This window comes from Bison bison, unplaced genomic scaffold (genome assembly GCF_000754665.1).
Source record: "Bison bison bison isolate TAMUID 2011002044 unplaced genomic scaffold, Bison_UMD1.0 scf7180017864352, whole genome shotgun sequence".
In the NCBI taxonomy this organism is placed as follows: Eukaryota; Metazoa; Chordata; class Mammalia; order Artiodactyla; family Bovidae; genus Bison; species Bison bison.
This window is the reverse complement of record NW_011494924.1, coordinates 1,939,822-1,950,693: the sequence shown is the minus strand read 5'-3', so window position 1 is coordinate 1,950,693 and position 10,872 is coordinate 1,939,822. Positions and strand designations below refer to the sequence as shown.

The 10,872-nt window shown below is 45.0% G+C and overlaps 1 protein-coding gene across 1 annotated transcript in view; it reads left to right on the top strand.

The window, feature by feature from the left end:
- The first annotated feature begins 373 nt into the window (after positions 1-373).
- The window catches only part of EDEM2 (ER degradation enhancer, mannosidase alpha-like 2), a 29,285-nt gene continuing 18,786 nt past the window's right edge, over positions 374-10,872 (top strand). The window contains exons 1-5 of the mRNA XM_010854893.1: positions 374-579; positions 815-925; positions 3,051-3,090; positions 5,616-5,721; positions 8,564-8,689. Coding sequence (XP_010853195.1) covers positions 473-579; positions 815-925; positions 3,051-3,090; positions 5,616-5,721; positions 8,564-8,689 — 490 coding nt within the window. The 5' untranslated portion in view covers positions 374-472. The remainder of the gene's footprint in view (positions 580-814; positions 926-3,050; positions 3,091-5,615; positions 5,722-8,563; positions 8,690-10,872) is intronic.

Genomic DNA, 10,872 nt, shown 5'->3' with positions numbered 1-10,872 from the left:
CCGTCCCTGAGATTCTCCAGGCAAGAACACTGGAGTGGGTTGCCATTTCCTTCTCCAATGCATGAAAGTGAAAAGTGAAAGTGAAGTCGCTCAGTCGTGTCCGACTCTTCGCGACCCCATGGACTGCAGCCTACCAGGCTCCTCCGTCCATGGGATTTTCCAGGCAAGAGTACTGGAGTGGGGTGCCATTGCCTTCTCCGATGCTGTTGCTAAAACATTAATTAATAATAGTAGCTGTAACAGCCACTATCTTTAAGACACGTTAGCTTCAGAGACTATATATCCCAAGCTCTCTTTGCTTGCCTTCCATCGCCCATTGCATTCTGGGGCTTGTAGTCCGGAAGTGAGTGGATGATTCATGGGCACGCAGGCGTAGTGTCGCAAACTCCCGGAAGATCCCGCTGGGGCTCGCAGGATGAGCGGGTGGTGGTGGCTGCTGCTGCAGCGGCGGCGCTGACAGGACACGAGCTCTATGCTTTTCCGGCTGCTCGTCCCGCTTGGCCTCCTGTGTGCACTGCTGCCCCTGCACCATGGTGCACCCGGCCCTGATGGCACCGCACCCGACCCCGCCCACTACAGGTGAAGTGGGGGGTCGAGCTCCCTGCCCTTCCATAGTTGGGGAATAGGAAGCAAAGACTTGGTCCCTTCCCTATTCCCTCCATCCCGGGACCCCCATCCTGACCTGCTGGCACCCAGCTTACTGGGCTCCTGGCAGAAACCAGGTGACAATTCCCACTTTCCGCCCTGTTTCTTGTCCTTCCCCTGCCTGGTTTCATTTGGTGACCCTCTGCCTTATTTCTCGTACCCTGCACAGGGAGCGAGTCAAAGCCATGTTCTACCACGCCTACGACAGCTACCTGGAGAATGCCTTTCCCTACGATGAGCTGCGGCCTCTCACCTGTGACGGGCACGACACCTGGGGCAGGTAGTGCGAAGGGAGGAGCAAGGGGGAGGCTTGGGTCTAGCAGTCTGGTCCTAGGCCGGCGGGTCTGCTGGAACTGGTGGCTTCATGGTCTCCTCACGGGGTTCCAGAAAAAGCTCCTAGCCAGGGTGGGGTCGCATTCCCCTCAATTCAGGCCCACGGCCACCAAGATCCACCCAGCCTCCTGGAAATTTGTATCACAAGGTGGGAAAAGGCTGGGTTATCCTAGTGGGCTGGATCTCTGGGCTCTGGCCACAGCAGTAACAGACATCAGCTGTTGGGACTTGGGCAAATCTCTGGAGCCATAGGATGTGTGGAAGGGCTTCAAGAAGTCAGAAGACCCAACCCCTTCATGTTGTAAGTAGTCAAACAGGCCCAGGAGGAGCTATAACTCTTCCAAAGGTGAAACTTCAGAGCCTTGGTAAGTGTAACTGAAATGCACTTCCTCCTTTATCCTCACATCCTTGACTGCTTCTTGAGATTTCAGCTCAAACTGTCACCTTAGTGTCAGTTCCCTTAAATACCCATCCCCTACTAGTCAGTCTCACAAACACACTTTTTTATCTTCTTTGTAGCATTTCTCACTCTGATACTGTCGTTTTCACTTATCTGCTAGTTTGTGTTTCTCACTTCCACTAGAATAAAAATCTATGAAAAAAAAATCGATGATATGGAATCCTCTGTCTTGGTCCTTGCTGAGTGAGTGAAGAATCATTGCATTTAGCGAAACTGACATTGAGGAAACACTGTGCTAAGCATTTTCCTTGCCTCATCTTGTGTAGTTAACATCCCTAGGCGTTAAGTGCTGTTATCTCCATTTTACAAATGAATATGCTAAGAACTGGAGAAATTAAGTAAAGTGAAAGTCGCTCAGTCATATCCAGCTCTTTGGGACCCCATGGGCTATGCAGTCCATGGAATTCTCCAGGCCAGAATACTGGAGTGGGTAGCCTTTCCCTTCTCCAGGGGATCTTCCCAACCCAGGGATCGAACCCAGGTCTACTGCATTGCAGGCAGATTCTTTACCAGCTGAGCCACACGGGAAGCCCAAGATACTGGAGTGGGTAGCCTATCCCTTCTCCAGCGGATCTTCCTGACCCAGGAATCGAACTGGGGTCTCCTGCATTGCAGGTGGATTCTTTACCAACTGAGCTATGAGGGAAGCCCCCAAAATTTGTTGGGTTGTTTTTTAGTTGAAAAACTAATGCACGAGAATGGCAAATTTAAGCAGTACAATGTCATATAATAAAATAAATATCTCCCATATGCTAGAACTCCAATCACTGTTAACTTTCTTGTGGGTCCTTCCAGAAATATTTTTGATTTATACCATCCTATAGATATGTATATATGTATCTTTCTAAATTAACTTTTAGAAAGTGTAATTTACATGAAATGCACCCACTATAAGTGTGTAGCAACCACCATCATAGGATAGAGAACCATTTCTGTCACCCTAAAAAGATCCCTTATGGCCTTTTATAGTTAATCCCTCCACCACCACTGGCCCAAAAAACTGCTAATCTGCTTTCTGTATATATGTCTGTTTTTGACAATGCAGTTAGAACATATGACACTACCTATTCTGTAGCTTGTTTTTTTCATTAAACTAGATAATTTGAATATTTTCACATTAGCCCATAGAACTCTTGATAACAATCTTTTTGACAACCTCATAGTTTTGCACTGTTTGAATATATTACGATTTGGTTACTCACTCTTCAACTGGTGTAGATTTGGGTTATTTCTAGCTTTTTGCTGTTCTAAAAACAATACTGCCATACGTATTCTCAAGCCTACAGTTCTGTGCACTGTGAGATAAAGTCATAGATGTGGGAGGCCTATGCTGGGAGCTGCAATCTTATACTGCCTCCCTATGGTAGAGAATTCCAGAGAATATAGGCGATGTGTTTAACTACAGTCAGCTGCATCTGCCCACCTCCCAAGTGCCTTAAAAGGGTCAGAGGTTCCTGGCGATTTTCACTATGGCATCTCTTGTGACAGCAAGTGGGACTGGCAGAGGTATTGCTGTGCCTCACTTATTAGTTTCTGGGGTATCTGATCTGAGGCCTTGATATCTGGTGCTTGATTTTGTTGCTAAGCAGCTGATATTTTTGTCCTTTTACAGTTTTTCTCTGACTCTGATTGATGCTCTGGACACCTTGCTGGTAAGTGTCTCATCTATTCCTTTTTCTCTCTAACATTGCATAACCAATATTCTTCTTTTGGCAGCTTGGCTGTGGGTGAAAAGTGAATTCTTCACCTGGGCTTTTGAGTTTCATCTTTCACTTTGATCTTTTTAATTTGAGGGCAGTGGAAAGCCACTGGCATTTTTCAAGATGAGGACAGGAAATTAGATTTCTGCTTTGAGAAGATCACTGGCTACAAGGTGGAGAAAGATTCATGCAATCATTTAACAAATATTTTTTGAGTAACTGTCTCATGCACTGTGCTCAGCCCTCTGGGGGAATGTAGGAATGAGTGAGGCTCCTGCCTGTGCAAAGATTCTCATCACATGGAAAGAAATAGATGCCTCAGTGTTGTGGGGATAAACTTAACTGGATTCTTTTGAAGGAAGAAGAGGTCAATTTCAGCTGGGGGAATCAAAAACTTTCTAGAGAAGGTAACATGTAGACGATTGAGGGTAAGTTGGATTTGTAAATGGGAAGACTTGGGGTGTGATTTCTAGTAGAGGGAACAGCATGTCTGAGGTTAGAAAATCAAGGAATAGTAGATACAGTTCTACTGAAGTGGATGAGATGAGGCTAGATGAACAATGAGAGACACAGAGGATAGATTAGGTCTAAATCATGGAGGGTTTTAAATGCTGAGATAGGATTATTTGGGTTGCAAGTGATAGATTTAGACAGGGAGGAAATTTACTGAGTCACATAGCTAAAAAGTCCAGGTAAAGACTGGCCTCAGACCCAGCTGGTTCCAGACAATATAAATAATGTCAGTAGGAATCTCTTTCTCAATCTCTTATTTCTGCCTCCTTTGCTGGCTGTATTCTCAGGCTCTCCTTATGCTGACAGGGTAACCACTGGTAGCTCCAGACTCACATCCCACTCATTTAGTAACCTGTGTGTGGAAAGAATTAGTTATTTTTCATTGATTGCCATGACTGAGTCTCAATGATCTGGCTTGGGTTACACATCTATCCCTGAACTAATCAGTTGGCCAAGAGATTTAGTATGCTGACTGGTGTAGGTGAAGGAATGGAATCAGCTTCTTCAAATTATAAGAGTGACTGTGGAAGAAGGGTGATTCCTCAAGGGACAATTGGAGCAGTCATATCAGAATAAAAGGTATCGGGATTGCATTTGACTTACAGTTTAAACAAAAAGGGTTTAATTTTCTCAAGTAAAAGTAAATCTGAAGGTATTAATAATGTCTAGCATTGGGTCAGCTGCTTAACTGTGTCATCAGAAACCCATTGTCTTGGTATCCTTCCATTTTGCCATCATTAGTATATTGACTTACATTCTCATGCTTCATACCTCATGGTCTAGGATGGCTGCCACAGCTCCAGAAATCAAGTCTGCTTTCAAAGTAGAAAGGAAAAGAGTAAAAGCCATGCCAATGGTGTCTTGTCTCTTTTTATTAGGCCATTTCTAAGAAGTGCCCTTAGTAGACTACAGCGCTCAGAATTGACTGGATAATACAGTCACCTCTAGTGGCAAATGAGGCTGTGAAACAAGTAATCGGATTTCTAGCTTCTATGGCTGGAAGCTACAAGTATAAAGAAGATTGGAAATCAGTGTTGGGTCAACCAACCTGCAGTATTTTCACCAGGATGAATGTGACAAGGTTAAAAACAACAGATATCCACTGAAAATGTCAAACTAAGATTTCCTTATGTGGTCTACAGTCTTTATATTGGTTTCATTTAAATGAGTACATAGGATTCTTTTTTTTTTTTTTTTTTGTGGAAACTAGGGAGCTTTATTGGTTACATATTGTGCTGCAGAGCCAACAGACTGCATTAGAGCCAGAGGATACATGCAGACAGGCAGCTTCAACTATACACATGCACCCCAGGAGCCCTGAGTCACTGCTTATGGCTTTGCCCTGGTTTCCAGCCACAGGGTCTGGCCTCCTCAGTCCCGTGCTTGGAGCAGGAATGTAAGAGAAGCTGCTGCACCCAGCCTCCAAGGGGCAAGGGAGTGGCCAGAGGACCTGCCTGAGCAAGTAGGTGTAGACCGATACATTGATGTGTCCCCAGCGAGGGGGCCTATGAGGTAATAACAGTTTATTTGAGGGCTACTTCCCTAGCCCTCCCAATCTTTAAAATACAAAAAAAAAAAAAAAGTAGACTGTATTCTCTTAAAAATACATTCCATTCAGTACATGTTCTAAGCTGTGAAGCAGCAGGAAAATAGGGCCCCTTTCCTATGATCTTGGCTGTGAGGCTGTTAGAACCCTGTTCCCAACCTGGGGTACTTAAAAGGGAATCCCTAAAAGCAGCTCTTCCAAAGCTGGAACCAAAGAATTTACTAATGTCTTGATACTGGGTCTGTGTGATTTCCAGCTCTCAGTGTTTTGAACTGTTACCAGCAGTTCTAGAACAGAAACTGTAGGTCTTAAGTTGAAAAAGTGAGAGTCACACCAGCATAAGATCCTAGACTCTGATCTAGCATCTCCAGTGCCTACAAGCCTGGGAGCCTCATTCTCAGGTCTCTCTTTCCTACAGATTTTGGGGAATGTCTCAGAATTCCAAAGAGTGGTTGAAGTGCTCCAGGACAATGTGGACTTTGATATTGACGTGAATGCCTCTGTGTTTGAAACCAACATCCGAGGTGAGGGGTGCCTTCGAGGATCCTTGTAAGAAAGGAGACTGTGGAGTTTTGGCCTCCATATAAACCAGGAGGTGGTAAATAGGATCTTAAGGGCCAGCCTTTCCAGGCCACTTGACTCAAAACAGATCAACAGAGCTCTTCCGTCCTGGGGGTGGGGTAGGGAGGTCTCAGGATCCCTCATCAGTTTTAGACATGAAAGTGAGCAGGGGACAGAGAAAAGACTGAAGAGAAACATGCCAGGATTACTCACATATTTAACATATACTTGGTACTAGGCTTTCAGCCAAGAGCAAGAAAGATGTAATCCTTGCCTTCTCATAGCTTATTGCCTAGGAAGCACTACCCATAGAACTTTCTGCACTGATGATGGAAATGTTTTATATCTCTGTTGTCCAGTCCAGTAGCCACATCTGAAACATGTTTGAAAGGGAAAGTGAAGTCGCTCAGTTGTGTCCAACTCTTTGCGACTCTATGGACTGTAGCCCGCCAGGCTCCGCCATCCATGGGATTTTCCAGACAAGAATACTGGAATGGGTTGCCATTTCCATCTCCACGGGAAATGTGTTTACTGCAACTGTAGAACTGAATTTTTAATTTTATTGAATTTTAATGAATGCAAATTTAAATCATGGCATGTTTTTACTATTTGCTGTATTACATAGCGTGAGTCTTGGGTATTAGTTTCCAAACCTGGATGCTGATCAGAAGCACCTGGGACCTTTTTAAAAGTTCAGCTGTCTAGACTCCACTCTAAATCTAATGAACTGGAATCTTTGGGTTGGGTCCTAGAGTCAGTATTTTTAGCAGGTGCCAATGAATCTTTTTTTTTAAATGATTCGTTCCTTTTGTTGAGGTGCATTTACATATACTGAAATGCACAGATTTATACATTTCAGTGAATTTTGATCCAATGATTCTTATGAAAGTAGTACAACCCTTCTTTTCAGTGAGCTTCTAGACCATTGGTGGCTTAACAGCCATCACCTCTGGATGATAGTTATATTTTTTCCTCCTCATTTTGCTCATCTTTATTTTATATGTTATGTGCAATGAAATTTGTATTACAGATATATATTTTTTTTAATTAAAAAAAGCAGAGGGACAGCATGGTATAAAATCCTGGTGTAGGGATCAGACCTGAGTTTGAGGCCATACTCAATGCTGTGTCCCAGAACTGCTGAGCCCAGATTGTCATCTATGAGTTAAGGTTGTCCTTAAGTCTCTGCTTCTGATACCCATGTAATTGTATCAGCCTTCTTTTGGTTGACATTTGCCCAGTATGTCTTTTTCTTCTCTTTTACTTTCTATCTGTCTGAATTTTATGATTAGCTCTGTCTTTTGTAATTTACATAGTATGTTTATCCCTTCTGACAATCTTTTCTTTTAACTGAAGCGTTCAGTTCTTTTACATTTACTGTAACTACTGGTACATTTGCGTTCATTTCTATAGTATTACTTTGTGCTGTTTGTCCCATCTTTCTCTCTACTCTTTCTCTTTTTCTTTTCAATTTTATTTTTTCGGCTGTGCCATGTGGCATATGAGGTCTTAGTTCCCCCGACCAGGACTGAACCCACCCGCGCCCCATGCAACGGAAGCATGGAGTTACCTAACCAAGGACCGCTGGGGAAGTCCCTCTTTTTTATGCCTTCTGTAGGTTGAGTTGTTTTCCCCCTCATCCCATTTTTCTTTACTAATCTAGAAAGTATGCAGTATATCTAGCTTATTAGTTTTCTTGGAAAATTTAACAAACATAGTCTAAAATTAATGAAGATCTTTATTCTTCTCCTGAATAATATAAAACCTGGCTCTGAGGATTATCTGTACCTGTATACCTTAGTTATATATTTTAATTATTTCTTTTAAGCCATCCATATATTATTGCCATTCTATAGAATTGAAGGTTTAGATTTACTACTATTTGCCACTTGGGAACCATCTTTCCTTCTTGTATCACAGACCTTACATCTGTGGTCCCTTTCCTTTTATCTGAAAAACGTCCTTTTGAATGTCCTTTAGTGCAGGTGCGTTCTTTCTCAGCTTTTCTTAGTAGGAAAATGTTATTATCTCACTGCCTTTGTTTGGCCTTTGAAGGGGGGAAACTGAAGCCCAAGGTCACCAGTTTCGCCATATTTCCAGATATGTAAACTTTAGGTCTTTTTTTATAAGTCCTAAATATTATGTAATAAATTGAAATAGAGAAATGAATAAAATGAAGGTAATAAGTATCTTTCCCTTCTTCTCCTGGCGATCGGGAGACAGTGACCAAGTACAGTGAGCGTGGGCTTTGGAGTCAGGCAGACCGGGCGACCCTGAGCAAGTCGCTTTACGCCTCTGAACCTCAGTATCTTTGAAGAGGGCACAAAATACCTGGTGTTTGGTGTACGTGCGTGCATGCTAAGTTGCTTCAGTCGTGTCTGACTCTGTGCAACCCTATGGACTGTAGCCCGCCAGGCTCCTCTGTCCATGGGGTTCTTCAGGCAAGAATACTGGAGTGGGTTGCCATGCCCTCCTCCAGGGGATCTTCTTGACCCAGGGATCAAACCCGCATCTCTTATGTCTCCTGCACTGGCAGGCGGGTTCCTTACCACTAGTGCCACCTGGGAAGTCCTGTTTGGTATACCCTAGGGACTAAAGTGATAGTCATTGTTTTTGTGACCTACCAAGAGGAAAAAAGACTTGGTGACCTTAACACTGTACCAATATGGGTGTTATGGACTCTTCTTTCCCTCGGTAGTTCTATCCGCTTCCCAGTGAACCACCAAACAGAGCATTGGGTTTAATTTGCACAAGGGAAAGACTGGTCCTTGGGAGTCTGACACTTGCTTTTTGTGCCCTCTGTAGTGGTAGGAGGACTTCTGTCGGCTCACCTGCTATCAAAGAAGGCTGGGGTGGAAGTGGAGGCCGGATGGCCCTGCTCAGGGCCTCTCCTGAGGATGGCGGAGGAGGCAGCCCGGAAACTCCTCCCAGGTAAGACCCATGTCAAGACAGACCAGAGAGGAAGTCCAGGAGGTCCTGCTGCTCTTGCTGGAGAAGAGAGTGGTTGAATTATTATACCAGACACTTGATATTTCTACCTTTCAGCGCCCACCATGGAAATCAGGGGAGTCCTGGGCATTTGGAGGGCTAGACTAGGATGGACAAGCTGACCTCATGACTGTGGGCAGGGAGCCTGGCGGCTGCAAGGCTCTTGCCCTTATTTGAGTGAGTGCTGATGCCCCCTCCCAGGCCCACACAATGCTGGGATGAAAGGATTCCAGGTCTGAGCATTTGCAACCCCAGATTCCAGATTTGGCTCTGCCAGCCAATCTCTTGACCCATATCTCTCCTTGGTTCAATTTCCCCATCTATCAGATGACAGTCATGATTCCTTCCTCCCTCTGGGGAGACATAAAATGAGGTCAGAATGGAGAAAGTTCTTGGAGAACCTCAAACACCACTGAGACACGAGAGGGACTTGTTTTGTAGCTAAGCCATGTCCAGGGCTGCAGGCCAAGCCACAGTGTTTGTCTGGTGGGGCAGTAGCTGGGCTCAGCAGCATCAGCTGGACACTGTGTTCTCTTCAGGGTGTGGTGGAAGTTCTGAGTGCTGTTCACACCCAAACACATCACGCTGTGCTTTCCACCAGCCTCTTGGCCATGTCACTTCTCCCCTTCACCCCTACTTGCCTCTCATGCTTGGGGACGAGCTGAGGAGAATGAGCGATCCCAGTTCAGGCTCGCTGTCTTACAGCCTGCATGTCTCCTTAAAGCTTCATGTTCTGTGTGACTCATCCTTGGAGGAAACTTTTCTTTGGCATCAATTTTTTTTTTTAATTGAGAAATATACATATTGCAAAGTACATGTTGAAGTCGGCACCCATGTTTCTACCACTCAGGTCAAGAAACAGGATTTAGTCACCGCCCCCCCTCTCTTTTTAAGACTGCCTGACTTTTCCAAGCTATCTTTTTGGGGCCTTCTTGGTGGTGACTTGAATCGTCCTTGCTTTCCATTCATGTCTGCCAGATAGCAAGTTTCTCCTCCTACAGTAGAGTTGCTGGGCCTTGTGGTTCTTGGAAGTTTTGTCAGCTTTGTTCACAGTTTGGTGACGCACAGGCTGCTCTGGGGTTGTTTGACCTTTCAGCCTGGAGAGGAAGTCTCTGCCTCTAGCTTGCTGTCTAGATCCTTGCCTGGAATCAGAAAGCGCTGGGGTGGGGTGGGCAGAGCACTGGGCCTGTGGGGAGGGAGCAGGGAGCGGGCACGTGGCAGTCATTCTCATCTTAGCTCCATTTGGCTCGCTGTGTGACCTTTGAGTCACTTCTTTGCAAGCATGTCTTTTCCTACCTGTGAATTGAGGATTGGACTACAATCAGCAGGTTCATGGTTTATATCCTTTAAAAAAAAATAACATAGCCACTAGCTATCTATTTTACACATGGTAGTGTATCTGTGTCAATGCTAAGCTGCTGTATAGCACAAGGAGCTCAGCTCAGGGTTCTGTGATGACCTGGAGGGGTGGGGTGGGGGGAAGTGGGAGGGAAACCCAAGAGGGAAGGGATATATGTATATGTATACCTGATTCACATTGTTGTACAGTAGAAGCTAAGACAACATTGTAAAGCACCTATACACCAATTTAGAAAAAAGAAAGAATAAAAAATAGCCCCCAAGACTCTTTAGAGCAGGAATCCTGAACTGGCTCCTCTGAGTCTGCAGATATGGTTCATTTGTCAGAATGGTGTTTTAAGAAGTAGATGAATGGCTTCCTCATTGTGCCAACAGCCCCACCACTGCCTATGGCTTAAGCCCCACCTGCTTCACACTAAGTTACCTGCCTAGCCTCTTAAGGCGCAGTATAAAATAAGTAAAAGTAGAGCTGCTCTAGGTACAGTGAGCATGCGTGCCAACCCGGAGCATAGCCTGCTGTTCATTCCCCTCCGCATCACAGGCAAGAGCCCGAGGCATGGGGAGCGGTGTTCAGCAGCATCTGGATTAAGTGGCCACTGAGGTCTCCAGTTGCAACACTTATCCTTCTCTGGCTCAGTCTCTAGCAGATCACCTAGGGCAGGGGTCCCCAAACCCCCGGCTGCTGACCGGTACTGGTGTGCAAGCTGATAGAAACTGGGCCACCCAGCAGGAGGTGAATGGTGGGCAAGCGAGTGAAGCTTCATCTG